Below are 23,741 nucleotides of genomic sequence, written 5' to 3'. Positions count from 1 at the left end.
CTAAGGATCCTAATGTTCCTCAGTCCCACCCAGTGCTTTTCAACCCAGTCAGGGTAGAACTCGGCCCAGTCCTTCTCATGGGGCATCCACCAACCAACAGTTCATCATAAGAGTTAACAGCATCATTCAGGTGCTCTCTCTCTATCTGTCTCTCTGTCTCTCTGCTTGTCTTTCTGTCTACCTCCCTCCCTCTCTCTCTCTTCCTCACACACACATCCATAGCCCCCCCCTCCGCCCCATCACAAACCACTTAAATCCCATCCCACTTAAATCCCTCAGTGTCCTCCTATTGCTGTTAGGAAAAGACCAGACTGTAATACGGCCAACAAGTCCCTGCTCTCAGTCTTCAGAACCTACCAGAGGATCATAGCGTATTCTCTCTCTATCTTTCCCTTTCTTTTTTCTTTTTGGTCACACCAGAGGCATGTATGGGCAAGTTCCTGGGCTAGGGATCAAACCCGTGCCACAGCAGTGACAACATTGGATCCTTAACCCATTGAGCCACCAGGGAACTCCTCTTCCTTCCATCTGGAATGATCTTTCCTCTGGTTACCCTATTCCTCCCTTGTATCTCCAGAAAGCCTTCACTGACTTTCCTGCCAAGGTTCCCAGGACAGGCTATCCTAGCAAGTCATGAGTGTTTCTTGCAGCCACGGTCCCACATCACTTCCAGTGATTCTCTGAGTAGGTCCGTCTCCGCTGCTGGGTTCTAAGCCCTCTGCAGTCAGGGAGTATGTGGATTTGGTGCAGCATTGTCTCTGTTGGGCCTAGAATACTGCCTGGCATGAAGATCCCTTATCAGTTAGATTTTCTTAATCATCTGGGATAGTAGAAGAGAAGGTAGCCTGGTAAAGTGAAAAGAGCACAGCCCATGACATCAGAAAGATGGGAGTTTGAATCTCTGTTGTACCACTAAGTACACTTTCTGAGAGGCCACCTAACCCTTGGGTTTTTCATTAGTAAAGGAAGTAATATTATCTAATTCCCAGGTTTATCTTGAGAATCAAACAAGATAAAGTATATACAGCACCTAGAATATAGTAGGTGTTCAATAAAAACTAATTTTTGAAGTTCCCATCATGCCACAGTGGAAACGAATATGACTAGGAACCATGAGGTTACAGGTTCGATCCCTGGCCTCGCTCAGTGGGGGAAGGATCCAGTGTTGCTGTGAGCTGTGGTGTAGGTCGCAGACGTGGCTTGGATCTGGTATTGCTATGGTTCTGGTGTAGACTGGCAGCTGTAGCTCCAGTTAGACCTGGGAACCTCTGTATGCCATGAGTACAGCCCTAAAAAGCAAAAAAAAAAAAAAAAAAAAAAAAAACCAAATTTTTTTCAACTTGGTTGTTGCTGTTTAATCCTTCCAAAATCCATATGTCACAAGTGCAGCCCTAACAAGCAAAAAACAAAAAACAAACAAATTTTTTTCAACTTGGTTGTTGCTGTTTAATCCTTCCAAAATCCATATGTCACAAGTGCAGCCCTAACAAGCAAAAAACAAAAAACAAACAAATTTTTTTCAACTTGGTTGTTGCTGTTTAATCCTTCCAAAATCCTACTAGTCTTGTCTTAAAGTCCCTCTTCAACACTCCTCTGCACTAATGACCCCCAAGGTAAGATGCTTATACCTGGGGGCTGGGGGAGACATAAGAGAAGTCATTAGAATATGGAAGAAAATATGACACCTACTGTTAATATTTCTTCTTATCCTTTTAAAATTTATGAGGTTTTTTGTTATTTTTTAAATGTATGTGATATGTTAATACAGTTGAGAATGTGTATAACCTTTTAATAAATAAACACATTTTGGGGCATGTACCTCCCAATTTTTTACCAGTAGGGTATATCACTTTATTTTATTTTATTGCTTTTTTTTTTTTTTGGCCTTCTCAGCATTCCCAAGGTCAGGGCCTAGGGGACATGACTGAGACATCCCCCCACACACGAGAGCCACCACCGGCCTGATGTTCTTTGATGCTGAGGGCTTTATGGGTCTTTTTCCAGTCTGCCTCTACATCAACAAGCAAGCCAACGCGGGGCCATACCTGGAGAGGAGAAAGGTACAGCAGCTCCCTGAGCACTTCGGGCCTGAGAGGCCATCAGCTGTTCTGCAGCAGGCCGTGCAAGCATGCATTGACTGTGCCCACCAGCAGAAGCTGGTCTTCTCCCTGGTCAAGCAGGGCTACGGTGGTGAGATGGTGTCAGGTAAGGTCCTGGGGCAGGTTGTATGAGGAAGGCTGTAGGCATCTCTTTAAAGAGGAGAGAAGCCATAATCAGGCTTGGACGACAGGGGCTATGGCCAGGCTCTGTCCCCATCTACCGGGCTCTAGGGGTCTTAAGTGAGCCTGTATGCTGAAGGCCTCTCTTGGGGCTTGAAGAGAATATGCTTCCAGATCTGGACAAGAAGACTAGACATCTGAATCCTCATCCTTGACTCGTCTCTTTCTCCCACCTCCCACTTCCAACCCATCAATAAATCCTATTGTTCTAACTTCAGAATATGTCCAGAATCCAGACACCTGTCACAACCCACAGCATCTCCTCTGGTTCTTTCAAAATCTAAGTCAGTTATTCCTCTCCACTGCTCTAAACCCTGACTGGCTCCCATGACACTCTGAGAAAAAGCCCATATCCTTACAAGGGCCCCCAGGCCCTATGTGACCTGGTCCTGGCCACCTCTTTGATCTCCTGGTCACTTCTCTTGAGTTACTCTTCTCTGGCCATGGTGGCTTTATTCCTGTGTCCTCCATCCATGCTCCTCCTACCTCAGGGCCATTGCACCTTCTCTCCTCTCTTTTTGGAATGCTCTTTGCCCAGCCATCCATGTGGCTTGCTCCTAGGCTTCCTTCAGGTTTCTATTCAAATGCCACCTTTATCAAAAAGCTTTCCTGACCACGTTGTCTAACATATCAGCCCTTGTCACTATTTACTCTCCCTTCCTCTGCTTCATTCCTTTTTCAAAGCACTTATTGCCATGCGAGACAGTGGGGAAAGCTCCTGGCTTCAGCCCCATCTCACAGGGCATGTCTTTTTTTTTTTCTCTCTTAAGCAAGAGCCTCATGGTCAATCTCATATGCATTGTCACCACCTTCCTCCAGTTTCTACCCTTGTCTGACAGCATCCACAGGGAATGGAAGTTGTCACCACAAGGCAGAGGCACAATTGAGAGCCCTTCCTCCTTCAAATGTTTGTCTGCAGAGGCTCTCTGCATGGACAATGGTTTTTACCACCTGCCCTTAAGCCCGTGAGGGCCAGTCCTTTGCAATATGCTTTGACTCCAGGGGGACAGCCTGGTGTCGTCTCCGGCCCAGCATCATGGACATGGCCTCCATATCACCAGAGAAAAGGGAGATGATTCCCCAGCTGTGGGTTCGTGCTGGTGACCCTGCTGGTTGGCTAAGAGAGGGTGGGGAGAGGGGCCTCTAATGTGGCTGCGTCCTGAAGAACCAAAGCAGAAGCATTTTATTTAACTCCAGATTGATCCTCAGGGCTTGCGGTGGAGAGATTGTCCAACACAGCTTCCCCAGCTCTGATTGATTCAGCCCTCCTTCTGGAGCTCCTTCTGAGCAAGAAGCTGGGTCTGACCTGCCAGGAATTGATTAAAATAGAATTTGTCAAGGTCTAGGTGCATGTTTCTGACCCAGGGTGACTTTTAAGAGACTTCAGCAGATGCAGGCAGAGACAGGAGGAAGAAGTACCGAACCAAGAGGGGGCCAGGAGGAGAGTCCTGCTGTCAGGCCTCTGATAGCTTCTTGGCCGTTCTCCTGGTTCTGTCTGGGAGCCAGGTTCTTGATCCTGGGCTGCCCTCAGGTCGAAGGCCTGTCTTTGCTAATCAGCAGAGCTCAAGACACAGACCTGGTACTAAGAGAAATCTCCTCCCGTATAGTGTGCCCTCGCTCTAGAGTGAATCCCATCAAACTGAGTTCTTTGTGGCCCCTGCCCCCTAAGCTGACCCCCATTCTCCCTGCTCTCCTGCTTAGCCTTCCTGTGGCCTCAGGGGCCTTGGTGCTGGTAGGAGGTGCTTCAGTGCCTGGCACCAACACAGGAGTGGGCAGAGCCCTGCTAAGTTTCCCCTGGCTGAGGAGTTCCCAGGAAGGCCAGAGCTGAGAACTTACTCTTGGAGGGTGCAGTAGCACCAAGAGGCCTCCTCATGCCACCTCCTTGAGGTCATGAAGCAGCAAGGTGGTCTTTCACCTTTCTGATGGTGACATGGAAGCCCATCAAGGCAGTGATAGCTCCAGGGTGGTTTAGGAAGGGATTCAAGGAGAAATACCAGATTCTCCCACCCTCCACTTAGAACCTGATCCTTAGGGCACAGCTTTCCTGACATTCCCATGGCAACTACATTTCTACACATGTAGAAAATGGGGACACAGGTGCTGGCACCATGGTCTAAGGGAACTTAAAGTGTGGCTGGGTCTTGGGCCACCCCAGAGAGGAATGTTATTGCAATACCCATGACCCATTCCTAGCACACCTGTTGGGATGCTGTGCCTTTGCCACACTCTTCCAGAGCGGTAGACTTTGTGATCCCACAAATTCCTGTCTGCTTCTAGAAGGTGGTATTTTCCCACTATGTGACCTTCTAGGCACTTCTGGCAATGTTTGCACACTGATTTGTGGCATAGGCCTGATGCCCCAGACCCTCCTGCTGTGGGTTCAGTTTCCATCACACCTAGTCTTTTAAGATATTGGAGGCAAGCATCAGTGCCCCTCTAAGAGGGAAGTTCCAGAGTGTGTGAGTGGCCAGGACGAGCCCCTTACTGAGCATCTAGGCAGCTCTTTGCTGGCTCTTCCAATTAGAGTCACCTGGAGTATTAAAGTGACAGGCAAATGCCACTTAGAGGCCATATGAGCTGGAAAAGCCACTCCAGGTCTTCTCCTCAGTTTCTTCATCTGTATTATGGAATAATAATAATATCCTTTTCTCCACTGTCCTCATAGGATGGTCAGAAAGCCTAAATGGGGTAATGGATATGAAAGCTTTTGTTAAACTATAGAAAGCTACATAAAAGAAATGGATTATTTTGATTTCTAATTTATGTGGGTGTAGGGTTTTTTATTGTTCGTTTTTTAGTTCTGAAATCAGAACTAGCTCTGGTTGCCCTTCCCTACCCCAGCCCCTGCAGTGTGCTAGCCTTTGGGAAATACAGTATCAAAATACAGGCTGCCCTCCAGGTGTTGGCGCTGAGGACAGAGCCCAGGTTGGGGCAGAATATCCTGTTAGGGATCTTCTCATGGGTTCCCCACGCTGGAGCTTGTGTGCAAGCTTCACGCAGCAGCAGAGAGCTGTGAGGAAGATTACAGAAAGGAATGTGCTCTGGGTTGGAAGAAACTGGTGTTTCTTCTAAATTCTGGTAACCCTAAAGAAATTGAGTTAGATCTAGCATCATTGCAGAAACATTACTGTCCTTTTATTCAGATTCCTCCTGAGAAGGCTCAGTGAACCCTAAACACTGGGATGCTGGATTAGAGTTGGAGACCTCGGTATGAACTCAAGGTTTACTTGAATATACCTGTATATCTAGATCTAGACTTATCTGTCTAGAGCCACCTATTGATCTAGATCTATTTATCTCAAGTTGCTAAAAAAAGGGGGGGAGGCATGTCATAGGGACACAGGAATCAATCTCAAATCTCCCAAAGACAAACACTGGAATAATTTAGCAATAAGATAAATAATATAGTACTGGACAACCCAGAGTACAAAATAAATATATTGAGTCTGCACTAGTATTAGTGAATAAACAAATAAATAAATGGAGGAGAAGGGACAATTCTTCCTTCTAGAAGAATTCCAAATGATATAGAGACTCTCCCCTCTCCAGGAGGCAGAGCTTAATCCCTCCACTGCCCCTGAGTGTGGGCAGGACCATGTGACAAATTTCCCAGGAACAGAATATGAAGCATACAATGGAGAAATGTGGCAAACACTGTCTTGGCCAGTAGCCGAAGGCTAACCTCCCAGTGATGTCATAGGGAGAGCATGTCCCCTCTCTGATGCAGTGAGAGGGGCACTTTGCCTTGCCGTTCTTCCTCCTCAAAAACCCATAACCCCAGTCAAATCATGAGAAAAGCATCAGACAAACCCAAATCAAGGGACCTTTGACAAAAAAAAAACTGACCAGTATTCTTCAAGACTGTCAAGATCATGAAGAACAAGGAAAGACTGAGAAATAGTCACATACCTGAGGAGACCAAGCTCACCTGAAAACTACACCCCATGTGGTCTTTTGAATGAGATCCTGGAACTGAAATAGGAATTAGTGAAAAAAACGGATGAAATCCAAACAAAACTTAGTTCGAAACAAAACTGAACAAACCCAGCCCTCTTCCGCAGGCTGACAGGCTTGTGGCTTTCTCCAGAGTCCCGCTCTGAGTCACTATCTCTGTGGTTTTCTAGTCTCTGCGTCCTTTGACGGGAAGCAGCACCTGCGGAGTCTACCTGTGGTGAACAGCATGGGATACGTCCTCCGCTTCCTGGCCAAGCTGTGCCGAAGCCTCCTGTGTGACGACCTCTTCAGCCACCAGCCCTTCCCCAGAGGCACCGGCACCCCCAAGGACACCCCTGAGACCCAGGAAGGCAGGATAGAGTCAGGTAAGCTTTGCCTGTATTTTGTCCAGGGCCTGCAGGTGGTTCCAGATGTCCCAGTCCTTCCAGGGCAGGTGACACTGCCACTGAGGGGACTCCCGGGAGCTCTGCCACTGGAGGTTCACAGGCTGCCATCTGGGTTCCCAAGAATAGTCATGCCAGCCAAGACCAAGTACACCCGGATGGCCCCTTCCCAGGCTGAACTTACAAGAGATGGTTCCAGCTACTGAGAGCTGAAATTATAGCTTTTAGGCCAATGTTATAAGAATTTAGACAATGATACCACATCACATGTAATGAGTGATTTCCCCCCCCCCTCATTTCTGCTTAAGACTCACAGGCATTTATTCATCATTGTTGAGTAATGGAAGGACAACTAACTTAAGGGACTAAGAAATCTTGAAGAAATAAGGGCTAATGAATTGATTATGTTGGTCCTGTCTGGGAGCCTCAGATGCTTACCCATGTCAATAAAAGGTGTAACAGAGTGTCTATCATGGCAGGAATTTGACCCGGCCATAAATCACATATGTCCTCCAGTGAGAGTTATTGTTTCTCTCTCATCGCAGGTTGGGAAGTGGCCCAGGGACTGAGTGCCTTTTGTACCATCAGCCCTGCATAGCTCAGCACAGGGAAGTGGCCAGTGGGAAGTGGCAAGGCCTCATGGGCAAACTTGTACACTGTTATCTGCCCGAGGAGGCAGATGCCCATGGGAAGGGCTCTCTCCCCATTTAGCAGCCCTGGGGTAGGGATTTGCAAAGAGTTCAAGAAGAGTTCAGTTTCTGGATTTCAGGTTCCCAAAAATGAGCAGTTGTATTACCTTTTTTCTTTGTCCAGAGGCAGTGTTTTGTTTTGTCTTTTTGCCATTTCTTGGGCCGCTCCTGCAGCATATGAAGGTTCCCAGGCTAGGGGTCCAATCGGAGCTGTAGCCACTGGCCTACGCCAGAGTCACAGCAAATTGGGATCCGAGCTGCATCTGCAACCTACACCATAGTTCACGGCAATGCTGGATCCTTAATCCACTGAGCAAGGCCAGGGATCGAACCCGCAACCACATGGTTCCTAGTTGGATTTGTTAACCACTGAGCCATGACGGGAACTCCCGGAGGCAGTGTTGTTGATACATAAAGAACACATAGACAGTGAAACTGGTATTTAGCCATTACCGTCATTCTACAAACATTTGCTAAACCACCTTCTGTTCCAAGCACCACGTGAGACCCTGTCTTGGGTTAAGGAGCTCAGGAAAGCTTTTGAGGTTTTGAGTGACCAGTACGAATAATGAAAAACTGATACATTTGCAGATACGTGCTCACAGACAGGCCTAGAACATTCAACAAAAAGATACTTGTAATAAGAGTGGCTATGCCTAAAGCCTAGGAGGACATCAGCGAAGGATAAACTTAGATTCTTGGCATAGATTTTCTCACATTCTGTCAAGAACCTTGTCTACAACTTTAAACTTTCTGAGACCTGGGAAACAGGAAGAAGTTTGGCCTTTACAAAGAAAGGTACCTGGTTAAATATAGTCTGTGTGAGCAGTGCTGTATACTTCTATGTTTTCCTTGATGTCTCTATACGTGTGAGCTTGGGAAAGTCTTCTCCTCTCTCTGAGCTCAGTTTCCTGTGTGAAATGAAGGGTTGGAGTTGCTTGTATTTAATGTTCCTTCTGGTGCTGACAGTTTATGAATCCGGCCTCTCCTGGAAACCTTAGTTGACTCAGAAACATGTTGTTAGGCTTAGGTATCCTCTAGTTAATCTTGCAAGGGAAATATCAGAATGGGCTGATTTCATTTTGCAAACCCTTGAGCCATTTTTCCACTGAACAAGTAATGACCCCTGGGATATATTCATAAAGCCACATAATTTGTGTCTCCCATTCTCCTTTAAATGTGTCCTTTGAGACCACTTCTCCCTTGTCAATGGATGAAATTTAGGGCATATCTTGTGACTTTTCTGGCTCCTTTCAGATAGCGAAACATTCTCTAGTCAATAGTTAATATGTCCAGGTCAGTGTGATAATCAAAGTTTAGATTTTACTTTTCCCTGTTCCCAGCTCAGCCTTGCTTCAGGCTGGTTGCTGCAGCAGTAAAAGAGGCCATGGTTGGCTTTTCCTCACCTGCTGCCCAACCCTATGCTTTTGCCCCTTCCATATCTAGCTAATACTGCTTCCAAATCTTTCCTGAAGAGAGTGAGGAGGGGAGGGGAGGCAAGAGATAGGATTGTTTTCACTTGGCAAATCCTGCTGTGAGGGGCATCAGGCTCCCTGGTTCTGATTCAAACTGATTCTTCATCCTGTTGGCTATGACATGGGTCCTTTGGTGATCCGACCATCTCTCACCTGCATGTTCCTTGCAATGGACAAAAGTAACTCTTCTCCAGCTGGTCACTTAGAATTCTTCCCACAGTCTCAAGGCATTTGTGCGTAAATCTCTAGCTTTTTTCTGCTGAGGCCCCCTGTGCCTCCACACAGTCCTGTGGAAAGGATCTAAGATAATCTCACTTCAGATCTCTCTTCTGATGGCCCACATCAAGTCCCTGAGAAACACTCACACATCCTTTGCCCAAACAAACTCAGGGTGTGCAGTCTGATCTCTGCAGTCACCTCTTCTTTGTTCTGCCATCAGAGCAGCCAGACTTTTCGATTTCTCATGAGAATCAAATAATAATCCATTTTGTCTTTCGAGCTCCAGGGACAGATATCAATGAGGCCACATTGAAGCCCTTGGGAACATATGGGACAGTTTTCTCCATAATCCATCTTCTACTCAACCTGTTTCTCAACCTCTACAGTTTCTTTCACAGGCTGCATGTGGGGTCATCCACAGGTGTAAAACTGCCTTTCTACCACCTCTTTTTCCACGATCTGCACACTTCACTCTGGTATGGGGTGTCTGTTGTCTTGCAGCTTCAACCAAAACTGAAACTAAAATAGTTCCATTTTCACATCTTGTCCAAGGAGCCCCTTTCCAGCTTTTCTTATATGATCATTGAGGAAACCCTTGCCTTGGTTCCCACCTTATTCTCCCTCCTTCCATGCTCACAAAGAAGTTCTGTCTTTTTTTTAGAAGTAGCATAGCCACCTCACATCTTCCCTTGACTGAGGCAGGTATTTCTACCTGCAAGCATTTCCTTCGCGGTTGACTTGGCTTTGGAAGTAATGGCTCCAGTTGTCTTCGTTAGCCCTTCCCTAGCCCATTTTTGCTTTGAAAAAATGAATTGCTCCAGATCAGTCGACCTTGTGGAAATTGTTCCTCATGCTCTGGGTGTTATAGAACCAAGTGCCATGTGTTTCATGTGTCTTGAGGCCTCAGGGAGGGTGGATGAAGCAGCTACAGCAGAGTAATCTCTGAGCAGCTTGTGCACATGTATTTCCTGTTTGCCATGGGGCCTGGGATGACACCATCAAAGAGAGTTTGCCTTTAGATTAAGGCATCGCTTCTTTAGGACTGCCTTGTCAAAGTTCCCCTAAAGGATAACATATCCAGTTATTATTACCTTGAGTAAGGAATTAGTTTACTACCCTCTTTCCCACCATTGTGGCAAGAAAGGCAGGTGTATGTATGAGGGAAGGGATGGAGGTCTTTGTTGATTTTAGGCTTCCTACCCATCCATTGGACCACATCATTCCTAAACAAGATGGTACAGTCTTGAAAACATATGAACCCGGTCCTGCTCTGCCCCAAAATTGTTTAGTCAAAGCTGAAATGTTCCAGGCATGTGTGCCACACAGAGGGTTTGTCAACACTCATTAGGACACTTCTAGAAGACAGCTAATCAGACAACAAGAAAATGCAAAGCCATGACACGTAAGGAACTATCAAAGAAACTATGATATTTATGGTAAAAAAAAAATGGATGAATTGGGGAAGACATGATTTTCAGTTCCAGGATATGACAGCAGGCCATGTGGATTTGTTCTCTGGGGTCTTGAAGATGGATTTAATTAAACCTGAGGTCCTGCCATTCAAATTCTGGTCAGGACCATCATCATTATCAAGTGAGAAAGGAAAAGCTCAACAGCTCTCCCCTACTCTCACAATAGAGCGCCGGTGTTTTGAAGACAAAAGTCTGAGACACATAGGTTTAAGGAATACTCTCCCAGGTAGAGGACTTGGCAGCTGAATAACTAGTTGGGAGACAGTGCCTTCAGGAGTCAGGTGGGGTTGACATTGTAAAGAACTTTGAAAAGTCAAAGCCATTCAGAAGTAGAAGGAGCTGCTTAGATGGAGTGATCTCCTTCTTATTGGTACCAAGTTCAGGTGTTCCCTTGTCAGGCCAAGTAGGGCAAACTCTGGCAACCCTGAGGAGTGAGAGCAAGCTGTCCTCTCTGTTCCCTTTCAAGTTGAGAGTCATGGCTGAAGGTGATAGAGGCAGGCTCTGGAGAGCAGAAGGTCAAGGTGTCCCAGAAGTGAAGATGAGTGAGGGTAGCAACCCAGAAGGGCTCACATTAGAGCAGAGAGGTCTTCTCCCAAGGAAAACAGGGCTCCAGATCTACTCAGCTGCCTGAATTCAATCTGGAAGTTAGTATTCTTGGCTTGACCAAGAACTTCAGTAATTTTCCTCCAGATCTATTAACTGACAGCCAAACGCTCATGTTTTTGGAGGAAGAGCAGTTCTCTGGGTGCTTTCGGAGAATGGAAGCAAAAACATGACTTCAATAACCTTCATAGATCTGTCAGAAATCATGAGATGATTATAGGGTAAATTTTATCTTACCTTTGTATGTTGAAAAAAAATCTCAATTATAAGTAAGCTTTAGCCAATGCTTCTCAAACATTAATGTACCTTGGAACCACTCGGGCATCTTGATAAAATGCAAGTTCTAGCTCAGGAGGCTAGGGGGCTGGGGTGGGGCCTGAAGTCCACATTTCTAACAGGCTCCCAGATGATGTCCATGCTGCTGCTGGTTGGGGACCACACTTGAACAAGAAAGTGTGTGCTGATGGAGTCCTACTCATAGAAGGAAATTTATTTTAGGTTTTCAATAAAATAAGTTTATGTGCACTAGGATGGTATTGCCCCTGTACAAGTGTTGCTGCTGAGGATGATCCAGTGCCCCCTGGAGGTGTCTGTGGGCTGGAGAAGAGGGGCATGAGGGGGCAGGGCAGTATAACAAGGTGGCACATGTACAAATCCAGGTGAGAAAGAGGAGGTTTGCAGCACTGGGGAAGAAGGTGAAAGAAAGGAAAGAATGATGACAGGAAAAGTTCTCAGTGTGGACTGGCCCCCACTGGTGGCAGGGTTCTCTGTTGCCCTTTAAGTTTCCCCAAATCCCTAGAAAACCCTCAGGATCTGTTCTCTCAGACCCTTGTCTATACACCCTGAGTGGCCCTTAATTCTCCCTTACACTGCTAGAATTTGGGTCCAATCCTCATCTCCCTGCTAAAGAGCCTAGAGAGCAGGGCCATGCTGTCCTCAGCAGAGCCTGAGACGTAATGGGTCCACAGTAAATATTTACTGACTTGAATTCTATGCAACAGAACAGAACAAACTGCTCACCAAGGGTAGGGGAGATCTTTGGAAACCACAGGTGTGATAGCTGAACTCTTTTGCAAGATGTAATTTAGTGATTGGTTTCCTGCCTTTTGAAGGTCTGACATGATGGGAACAAATTGTTTACTTTTTGTTGAAAAGCTTTTTTCATGCACAGATGGTAGGCGTAAGAGATGAGAAAGGACATTTATTCTTAAGACTTGATGTTTTCTTCCTTGGTTGGTGGTCTTGGAACTAGGCACCAGAAAACCATTGGAGTAACAGACACAATGTGTTCCACTGTGGTTGAACCTTGATACCCAACATCGAGAAATCAAATTTGCTTCCTTGTTGAACTACAGATTTGTCTAATATTTCTACAGAGAATGACTATCCAGAGAATACCTCTCTTTCCAAATGTTTGTTTACTTCTAAAAGGAAATAGAGTTTTTCAAGTGGCATGAGTTCCATTGTATAGACATATCTATGTGGTCAGTCAGCAAACATTTCCTGAGCTCCCTTTATTTATTTATTTTTTATTATTTATTATTATTATTATTTTTTTCTTTTTAGGACTGTACGCGTGGCATATGGAGGTTCCCAGGCTAGGGGTCTAATCAGAGCCACAGCTGCCGGCCTGTACCACAGCCACAGCAACACCAGATCCGAGCTACTTCTGCAAACTACACCACAGCTCATGGCAACACCAGATCCTTAACCCACTGAGCAAGGCCAGGGATCAAACCTGCAACCTCATGGTTCCTAGTCAGATTTGTTTCTGCTGCACCATGATGGGAACTCCATGAGCTCCCTTTACTTGTGATGCCTACAGAGCTGAGGCCACTTGTTCAGAGTCACACAGAAAGGCAGTATCTGGGGGAACTGAGCCCAGATCTTCTCCTCCCTGGCTCTTTGCTTTTCCTTCCTAGACTGTCTGTTGGTAGGGTCACATTACCCAACCCTTTCTGGGTGGGGTGTGTGTCCTGTTTCCCAGCTCAGAAGCCTGACTGAACAAAATTCATGTTCACAAGTGGCTTGTGGTACCATGGTGTCACTTCTAGCTAAGATGTAAAAGAACAAAACAAACACGAATGCCCACTTAGCAAAATCTAGGCAGAAACTGAACTCCAAGTAAATCAATTATCATTTCTCCTTCTGGGTTAATATCTTGGCCCCAAGGTTTCATCCTTAACCTTGTGCCCGAGCTACATGGTTACTGGATGACATCCATAGGACAGAGAGAACCTATCATCCTAGACACCAGGGAAATTTCCTCATCCCTACAATACCCACACAGAGTGGCCCACTCCACTGACATTAGGCATGGTTTGATCTGGTATTTTAAATAATGTATGTTACGGTGGGGATGCCAAAGATAGGAGGAAAGATGTGTGCAGGCTGATGATTAGAATATTGCAGGGCTCTATCTGTCCTGTCTTAGCCACATGCTGTGTGATCAAAATGGGTCTGTTTCTCAAGCCATGCATTGGAAAGTGGATCATTTGGAAGGATAACAAACTGTCAGTGTCAAGCTCAGTCCTTATGAATCTTTGCAGAAAGTTTTGATGGAAAGGTGAAAGGAAAAGTGTCCACAAGTTCTGCAGCAAATACAAAGGCCTTCCTATATTTTCAGACATGTTCAGCAGAAGCCCAGCCAGAGCTCTTACAGCATGGAATGGGAAGCATTTGCCAGGGCAGAATTCTTGGTTTTAGTTCTACCCGAGTTCATTTAGGAAAAGCTGTTTATTATATTTTCGGTGATATCATTCATTAAAGTATAATATCTGTACATATTTTAAAACATTGATCTAAAAGGGAAAAATGTAACCTGTAAGGAAATACTGGATTTTGTAGAATTTGAAATAGATTTTTACAATGTTCAGTAATTTATTGTATCCCTTTTGCATTGGAAGGCTTACACGCTCTTTTTGAGTCCTGTAAATATTGAGGAAGCATAAGAATTCAATAATTATTGGTTAAATAAATGAATGAATTAATGTTCTAATGAAGTAGTTTGGACCTCCCAAGGTATTTTAAATATGGTATAAATAGCATAATATTGAATCGTGTTGATCGATTTGACAGTATTTTAGTAGAAAGCATATCTATTAAAATGAAAAAAGAAATTAACACTCCTCTTGTCCAAGATCACAAATACAGTCATTTTGTGGATTAAAGATGCCAACACCTAAGACTTGAGGAGCAGAACGATGATAATGGTAAATCTCCAGTAGGCTTTCTACTGTTTGGGAAAGCTCCTGCTAGGAGAAAAAGAGCCCGTCAAAAAAGAGGTTGTGTGGACTCTCTCTTCCTACAAGGCTGATCTCAGGGATTTTCTGAAAGACATTCCTAGCCCTCTCCTATGCCTATCTTCAAATAAAGAAACCTACCGGAGATCTCCTGTGTTCTATGCAGCTAACTGTCCTTTATGTGACACCTCCATCCTCAATCCCTCATGAGCCCCTTTCCAACTGGCGTGATGATTCTGGGGGCACCTGTGTCAGCTGCAGAAGGCAGGCTGTCCAAAGGGGCTCCTGCCTGTGGTGGAAGAGTAACTATAGCAAATAGGTGAGCTCTCTAGGGAGATTCAAGGAGATGGTGGACAAGGTCTCTGATTTATACATCAGAACACAGAAAGCTCAAGAGTGATGGAAACAGAGGACCAAGTACATGAGATGTAGCTATTCCAAAACTTCCAGGGCCCACAGTAGCTATAATTGGATACTCTATTCTTTGGGCCGCTCCACTGGACTGATACTCTGAGCCCCTGTGGTGGGTCCTAAAGTAATACCTGAAGGTTATCAACACCAGTATCTACTGACCATACATCAGAACTAGGGTTAAAATGGCAAGCCCTGCCCAGAGCAATTGAAGCAACTTTGGATACTGGTATTCTTCTAAGATAAACTCATGACCTACTAAGGGGTAGTGTCTGGGTCTTAGACATAAGCAGCAAACCCTTTAATTTTGAAAAAAAAAATCCCATAAATGTCCTGACAGAGAATTAGATACTCTATAGCAGATATATCCTAGCTGCTCCTGAATAATTGCAACTTTCAACCTGGATATGCAGAGTCAAGAAGAATGAAACAAATCCCACTTTCCCACCTGTATCAGTTATCTATTGCTGTGTGACAAATGACCCCAAAAATGAATGGCTTAAAATAACATTTATTATCTCACAGTTTCTGTGAGTCAGAAATTCAGATGCAACTGAACTGGTTCCTCGACGCTCTGGGTCTCTCACAAGACTGCAAGCATCTCAGAGGTCAACTAGGGAAGGGTTCACTTCCTAGCTCATTCATGTGGTTGTTGGCAGAATTCTATTTCCCATGAACTCTGTTGATTCCTTGCCATGTAGACCCCCTCCCAGAGCATCTCACAACAGGGCAACCTTGGGATAGAAGCTTGGCAAAGCTGCAAAGAAAAGACCATAGAGAGGTGGTGATGGAACCTGCTCTCTCCTCTGGAGAGTGAAAGGGCATTCAGGATTCCAAACGGGACAAAATTGCTTTGGGGCAAAATTTGCACAAGAGGAAATCTGAAATCTTAGAGAACAAAGTCTCAGACAAACCAGAAACATTGGAAAGGACTAAAGAGGTTGAGGTGTTGGGCATTAAAATTATGATTGGTTTCTGCACATCTCATTAGGGAAGAAAAAAATACAAATGTACTTAAATGGACCTGAGGGGAGTCATAAGGTTGATTCTTAGGGCTGAGTCATCTGAACTTAGAGATAAGCTTGAAGAGAAAATCTATACTGGCCAGAGACCAAGTTAATGGAAAATTTAATTGAAGTGAATGACAGGCTAAGCCTCGTAGGTGGTGTGGCCTGGTGCCCTTTGAACCAGGAAGACTGGGACATGAGGCTGCAGAGAGCCCTAAGGGAAAACGTGATGAGCTTATCTGAGCAAGAACAAGGGGCGGGACTGAGCCCCAGTAAAGGAAATCTGCAAACCTCCACAAGAGCCTCAGTGAAAGGCAGCAGGAGGACAGAGAGGAAATCTGCGTGTTTCTGCCACCGAGAAGTCCCTTAGAGGTGCTCCCTGCCTCCCACAGCACTGAGCACGTGCTGGGCGCCAGCAGTGCTGGAGAGGAGCGTGTGTGAGACTGCCTGGTGGCAGAGACACAGCCACCCAAGGTAGGAAACGAAGCCCCTCCCCCCCCCACACTGTGTCAGGGCTCTGAGCAGGGGAGGGACAACTCTGCTGGAACCTGCTATGGTTTCCTGCCCCTGCTTCCTCTTTCTGCTTCTCTCCTTGCAGTTCGTTCTGGCATCCCACACCCTACTGGCTGTGCCCTTAGGGGAATAGTTATTCCACAGCTATTCCAGTGGTGGTATTATGGACTGACTGTGTTACTTCCCTTTCTAATCTGGGTTTCAGGCCTAAGGATCCATGGTGCTTTGTCTCTTTAAGTGGCAGAGCCAAGGCACTCACACACACAGAGCTCTCTGGACACTGATCCCATGGTCTGACCTTCTTGCCAGCCTAGGCAGGGTTGTGTGGCCTGCTGGCCTGGCAGACCCACTGGCAATCAATCCCAAGAGAGGCAATGGCTTTCAGCCTCAGGGAAGCTGGCAGATATGATTGTAGAAAGGGTTCATTCTGTGCAGCTGTTCCTTCAACTGGGAAGTTGTAACTGACATGGGGAAATAAAGCAGGGGTTAGAGGGTGAGTCTGTGTGTGTGTGTGTGTGTGTGTGTGTGTGTGTGTGTGTGTGTGTTTGTGTGAGAGAGAGAGATAGAGAACTATTTAGTTCTGGGAAGAACAGTGTTTGAGACTCTGGGATGCAGGGTTATTATTGCATGCAGAGGTATTATTTGATAATAATTTTGCAGATGGTGGTGTTGCAGTTTTTCAGGGCTTCATTTGATTAGAGAATCCAAGTACCATTAAATTCTTTGAGTTAAATAGTCCAGGCTTACTTGAGACTTGTGTCCTACATGAAAAGGGGCCCATACCCCCTGAACTAAGCCTTGGTCTCATCCACATGGGCCCTTCTTTCCTCTCCAGGCTACTCTTGCTGCTGTAGCACCATCTCTTCCTCTCTCTGGCTCTTGGCTTTCTCTTTCCTGTCCCTCTGCCTTTTCCTGCTTCTCTTTAGAGGTTCTCCCCATTCCAGGTGCTCAGGATACCCTCCAGATGTGCAGCAGGATAGGCTGCACTGGGAATCCCCCAGGGGTGCAGTGGGAGGGGCAGAGAGAAGTCACACACTCAGATCCTGGAGCTTTGTTCTCCAAACAAGGAGGCTTAGACATGGTTCAGATTCAGGAGCAAAAGGGTATCCTTGGAGGCTTGAGTGAGTTTGAACTCTTCCAGAGTATTCTTTGGCTTAATAGGCAGGCTTCATTCATAGGGGAAAACCATAGTCCACACACAGATTAGCCATACTGAAAAAGGCATGTCAGCCTCCTGAAATTTCCCGAGACACTAAACCCTGAAAATGCGGCAGGCATCTCTGTGCCATTTGCACCTGTGTTTTTTTTTTTTTAGCTAAGCATGCTCTTGTGATGGCACGAAAGCAGATTATTCTGGAGGAAAGATTTAATGATTTATAAGTGGCATCCTTAGTATCTTGGATAGAGGCAGAGGTTATAGAAGAGAAGTACATAAAGTGCCTCTTGTTTACCCTGTTCTGCTGAGCTGGTGTCCACAGCGCTGCAATGGCTTAAATAGAGGTTGGGTTGGATCCTCTTGTTTAAGGAGAGGTGCCAGGGTGATAAGACAGCTCATTTCAGATGAAAAGAGATTTTCTAAGAATCTAGGACAAAAGGATCAGGAACATCTTAATTTGCCAACCCTGTGGTTTGCCATGAGTCTGTGTGGGGACTTGGATTCATGCAGGGCAATCCCAGGTCTGCTGGCCCCATCTGGTGTTCACTTACCAGTTAGCTGCAGAACTGCTTGAAAAGTGTCATTCTCTCTCCAAACATAGATTTGGTCCTTTTTTTTTTTTTTTTTTCAATTTTAGATAATGGTTTAGGTAGCAACTCATGAGTCACACTTTATTAAATTCTTAAGCTGCAAGGAGTTCTGATACCTATAATTCATCTTACCTATGTGTTGGATGACTGAATGGTTTTACTAGTATAAAAAGTATGTATCCAGCAGTCATCTTTCTAACTGGAGCAAGAGGAATTGAGGTCAGATATAAGGAAGAAGGTGCAGGCAGTGAGGTTTGTGGCACAATGACATACCTGTGAGGCAACTGTAAAATCTCTTCTGGGAAAGTGTTAGATAAGAGGCTCAGTTATTTCCTTTATTTTCCTCTCCAAATACCACCGTGCCTGAAAAGAAGATTTAGGGCAAGCTCAAGGCATTCCTATGTCAATTTACCACCTTCATAATTCTTGTTATGTCTGAGTAAAACCTATAGAAGTGTTTACTCAAGATATTCCTTTAAATGGATGTTTCTTTTAACCTTAGCCTTTAGTCTTCTTAAGCAGTGATACCTTATCAGTGAAATCATAGTTTGATGGGCTAATTATATTTTATTGCTGTATGCTAAAACATATGGCAATAAAAAAATAACGTTCACTTGTTTTTGTGTCTGCCAAAAAGATATATATTCAAGTCCTACCTGCCAGTACCTGCGAAAGGGACCTTCTTTGAAAATAGGGTCTTTGCAGAGGTAATCATGAGGTCACACTGGATTATGGGTGCTAATTCCATGACTGGAGTCCTTCTAAGAAGAGGGAAATTTGGACACAGATACAGACTCACAGGGAGAATGCCATGTGACAACAGAGGCAGAGACTGGAGGGTGTGTCTACAGCCAGGGGACACCACAGATTGTTGACTTCCACCAGAAGCATGTAGAAGCAAAGATGGATCTTCTTCTAGAGCCCACAGAGAGAGCGTGGCTCTGCCAACATGCTGATTTCAGACTGGTAGCCTCCAGAACTAGGTGAGAATACATTTCTCTTGTTTTAAGTCACCAAATTTGTGGTAATTTCTGCAGCCTTGGGAAATTAATGCACCAAAGTACCACCAAGACTCATCTCCTGTCCCACCAGTGGGATGCATTTAACACTCGGAAAAATGCTGGGCCAAGTGCTCTGTGAAGGTCCTTTTCAGTCCTGTGGTTGAAGCATGATGGCCTTCACTGTATCAGTCATTTTTTACACTCAGATATGATGTAGGTGTCAGCACCTCTATTTATAAAGGTGAGGAAAACCTTTTTTAATCAGGTTTGAGCAGATGCATCCTCTTCAGTTCTGAATGGCACCCTGGTGTGTGCACCTGAACATGCTAATCACTCCCAGGCTTCCTAGGAGCTACAGGCTGTGCTGGATCAAGGCTGGGGCTTAGTGATCTGTCTCCATGAATGCCCACCTGGCCGCCTCCAGAATCGTTGGCATGTATTTGCTGGGTTGAGGGCTATGGCTGATGCTCTCTCAAGTCAGTTTTACTTTCTGATGAATTCATTTGGATTACAGCCCAGAAGATGGCTTTTATTACCTTCGATCTCACCCATGGTTGTCAGCAGTTTTTCAACCAATAAGGTCCATATTCCCTTGTTCCCCATTTCCACCCATTGTCATAAGAGAACAATATTCCATCTGCATCTGTATTTTCCAGCTACTGCGCAGTTTGGGGAATTATCTGCATTCTCTACCTTAGACTTTCAGACTTCCATAGGCGTATTTAATTTGGATTTAAAATATTTAATAAATAGAATAAATGTTTTAGTTAGATTTTTCATTGTTTATCCTGAATATGCATGAAGAATTTATATTTACTTCTTTATCATCTGAATTTTAATGTATTTTCTGTGTAACAGCAGACTTACTGCCCAAATATCTGTTTAATAAATATTTATTGCGTGCCTCTGAATGCCAAACACCATGCCAGACGCTGTGAGTAGCTTCCTCACATATACCAAAGCTCTTGCCACTGGGGACACAAAAAGGATTAGTATTCCAGAATATGAAAACTTTCCAATAAAGAGAATATAATGGCAGCCTTCCCACTCACTGGAATGGAATGTGCTGGCCCATAGTAGGTGCTCAAAAAAACATTAGCCTTCCTCTTCCTCACTGCATTCAAGAAGCAGCCAGGTATATAGCTCCATAGCCAGGTCCTTTCTGCTGATGTCTTCTGACCCAGAGGGAAGATGCAATAGAGGCCCTCCAGGCGAAGGTGCAGAGTTCCAGGTTCCTGAAGACATCTTGCAGCTCTGCATCAGCCACGAAGCATGAGGCACAGCATGTGTGCCCCTTGCTGCTCAGCTTCCTTGTGTCCTAGTGACCAAAGCAGAGTTGGACCTAACTGTATAACACTCTCAAGAATGTGTTCACAGCCAAACACTGGGCCTCTGCAATGGCTTTTTAAAAAACAGCTTGAGATATAATTAATATATCATACAATAGTATCCATTTAAAATTAAACTCAGTGAGGAGTTCCTGTTGCGCTTCAGCGGTATCCAACCCGACTAGTACCCATGAGGATGAGGGTTTGATCCCTGGCCTTGCTCATTAGGTTAAGGATCTGGCATTGCAGTGAGTTGTGGTGTAGGTCACAGATGCAGCTGGGATCCCCTGTTGCTGTGGCTGTGGTGTATGCTGGCAGCTACAGCTCTAATTCAACCCCTAGCCTGGGAACCTCCATATGCCACAGGCGTGGCCCTGAAACAACAACAACAAATTTTTTTTAAATTAAACTCAGTGAATTTTAGTATATATATCACAGATATGTACAACTGTCACTGCAGTCAATTGTATAGAGTTTTCCACATGTCGAACAGCACATACCCTTTAGCTAGGACCCTCTATTCTCCTAACCTCCAAGTCCTAAGCAACCACTAATCTACTTTTTGTCTTTGTAGATTTGCCTATCCTGGACATTTCATGCAAATGGAATCATTTAATATGTGGGGTTTTGAGGCCCAGTTTCTTTACTTTGCATAACATTTCAAGGCTTAATTCACACTGTAGCATGGGTCAGTACTTCATTCCTTTTTGTGCCTGAATAACATTCCATCATATGGATATACCATGGTTTGTTTATCCATTCATCACTTGATAGCTATTTGAGTTGTTTCCACATTTTGGCTGTTATGAATAGTTCTTATATTCATGTATAAATTTTTGTGTGGAAACTTCATTTCTCCTAGGAATATATATACCTAGGAGTAGAACTTCTTGGTCATAGAATGAATTTAGTTTTAACCATTTGAGGAAGACCAAGACTGTTCTCCAAAGAAGCTGCACCATTTTACATTCTACCAACAGTGTACAAGGGTTCCAATTTATCTCCAGTATCACCAGCACTTGCTATTATCCTACTTTTTGATTATAACTATCCTTGTGAGTGTGAAGTGGTACCTCATTGTGATTTTGATTTGCATTTCCTAATGACTAATGATTTAGAACAAGTTTTCATGTGCTTATTGACCATTTGTGTATCTTTGGGGAAAAGTCTTTTCAAGTACTTTGCCCATATTAAATTGGGTTATTTATTCTTTTATTGTTGAGTTGTAAGATTTTTTTTAATATACTCTTGAGTATGAGTTCTTTATTGGATATATGATTTGCAAGTAATTTCTCCCATTCTGTGGGTTATCTTTTTACTTGATAGTATCTTTTAAAATATAAAACTTTTAAATTTTGGTAAATACAACTTGTCTTTTTCTTTTGTTGCTCATGCTTTTGGAGTCAAATCTAAGAATGAATACCTTGCCAAACCCAAGGTCATAAAGATTTACCCCATGTTTCCTTCTAAGAGTTTTTTTTTTAAGTTTTTGCTCTTACATTTAGATCTTTGATCCATTTCAAGTTAATTTTTTGTATATGGTATGAAGTAAGGCTCCGACTTCATTGTTTTGCATGTAGACATCCAGTTGTCCCAGCACCAGTTTTTGAAAAGACTATTCTTTTCCTATTGAATGATCTTGGCACCTTTGTTGAAAATCAGTTGAACGTGACACATAGGTTTATTTCTTGACTCTCAACTCTATTCCGTTGTTTTATATGTGTCTCCTTAAGTCAGTACCACACTGTCTTTATTACCATTGCTTAGTAGTAAATTTTGAAATTGTCAAGTGTGAATAATCTCCTTTGTTCTTCTTTTTTTCATTATTATTTTGGCTCTTCATGGCTCCTTGAAAATCTGTATGAGTTTTAGATTCATCTTGTCACTTTCTACAAAGAAGTCAACTGAGATTCTGACAAGAATTGCATTGACTTCATTGATGAATTTAGGGTGTATTGCCATCTTAACATTGTTCATGATTCATAAACATGAAATTTATTTCCGTTTAAGTATTTAGAACTTTATTTCCAGAATGTTTTGTGGTTTTTAGTTATAAGTCTTGTACATCTTTTGTTAAATTTATTCCGTAGTATTTTATTCTTTTTTATGCTATTATAAATTATTTCCCCAGCTTCATTTTCAGATTGTTCAATGCAAATGTATAAAATACAATTGATATTTGCATGTCAATTTTGTATCCTATAACTTTGCTAAATTCATTTATTGATTTCAATAGTGAGGGTTTTTTTTTTTTTTGTCTTTTTTTTTAGGGCCCTACCCATGGCATATGGAGGTTTCTGGGGGTTGAATCAGAGCTGCAGCCACCAACCTACGCCTCAGCCACAGCAATGCAGGATCCAAGCCAACATCTGCAACATATACCACAGCTCATGGCAACACCAGATCCTTAACCCCCTGAGCAAGGCCAGGGATCAAACCTTCATCCTCATGGATGCTAGTCAGATTTAATTCCACTGAGCCACAACAGAACTCCTCAATGGTGTTTTATTGGATTGCTTAGAATTTTCTACAACCAAGAGATAGTTTTACTTCTTCCTTCCCAAACTAGATACTTTTCTTCTTCTTACCTAGTTGCTCTGGATAGAACCTCCAGTACAATATGGAATAGAAGTATAAGAACAGAGACATCTTTGTTCCTGATCTTAAGAGGAAAAGCATCCCGTCTTTTACTATTAACTATGGTGTTAAGTGTAGATTTTTTTGGATGCCCTTTTTTCAGTTTGAGGAAGTTTCTTTCTATTCCTAGTGTGCTGAGTATTTTTCTCATGAAAGAATGTTGGATTTTGTCAAATTCTTTTTCTACATCTATTGAAATAATCACATGATCTTTGTTTTTTTTTCTATCAATATCATATATTACATTAATTGATTTTTGGATGTTAAGTCAATCCTAAATTCCTGAAACAAATTGGTCTTGAGGTATGTCATTTTATAAGTTAGGGATTTGTTTTGGTAGTATTTTTTGAGGATTTTTTTCATTCATATTAATGAGCATTGATCTTTGGTTTTCTTTTGATGTCTTTGGTTTTGGTATCAGGGTATTACTGTTCTCATTGAATGAGCTGGGAAGTATTCCCTCATTATATTAGTCTGCCAGGCTGCCATAATAGACTACTAAGGGGCTTTAACAACGGAAATTTATTTTCTCACAGTTTTAGAGGCCAAAAACCTGAGATCAAGGTGTCGCAAGGGTTAATTTCTGGTAATACCTCTCTTCCTGGCTTATAAACAGTCACTTTGTATGTCCTCACATTGCCTCTTTTCTGTGTATGTGTGTGAAGAGGGAGAGAGCTCTCGCAACTCTTTTCCTCTTCTTGTCAGTATTTTCTTTTTAAACAGTCCTATCGAGGGTTAAGATTTTACCCTTTAGACCTTACTTAACCTCTGTTACCTCTTTA

At 43.7% G+C, this 23,741-nt stretch overlaps 1 protein-coding gene across 14 annotated transcripts in view; it reads left to right on the top strand.

Moving 5' to 3' along the window:
- Nucleotides 1–23,741, top strand: part of SCML4 (sex comb on midleg like 4 (Drosophila)) — a 143,827-nt gene that overhangs the window by 81,867 nt on the left and 38,219 nt on the right. For 13 of the 14 annotated variants that reach the window (XR_002343723.1, XR_002343739.1, XR_002343726.1 and 10 more), the window contains 2 exons: nucleotides 2,005–2,205; nucleotides 6,404–6,598. Coding sequence is in view for 8 of the 14 variants with exons in the window: in XM_021090762.1 (XP_020946421.1) it covers nucleotides 2,005–2,205; nucleotides 6,404–6,598 (396 nt within the window). In the remaining 6 variants the exon portion in view is untranslated. Of the gene's footprint in view, nucleotides 1–2,004; nucleotides 2,206–6,403; nucleotides 6,599–12,778; nucleotides 16,209–23,741 lie in introns of those variants that run through there. The other variant, XM_021090771.1, reaches the window with a different exon arrangement.

The sequence above is a fragment of the Sus scrofa genome, chromosome 1 (genome assembly GCF_000003025.6).
Source record: "Sus scrofa isolate TJ Tabasco breed Duroc chromosome 1, Sscrofa11.1, whole genome shotgun sequence".
Taxonomy (NCBI): Eukaryota; Metazoa; Chordata; class Mammalia; order Artiodactyla; family Suidae; genus Sus; species Sus scrofa.
This window is presented reverse-complemented; position numbering and strand designations above follow the sequence as displayed.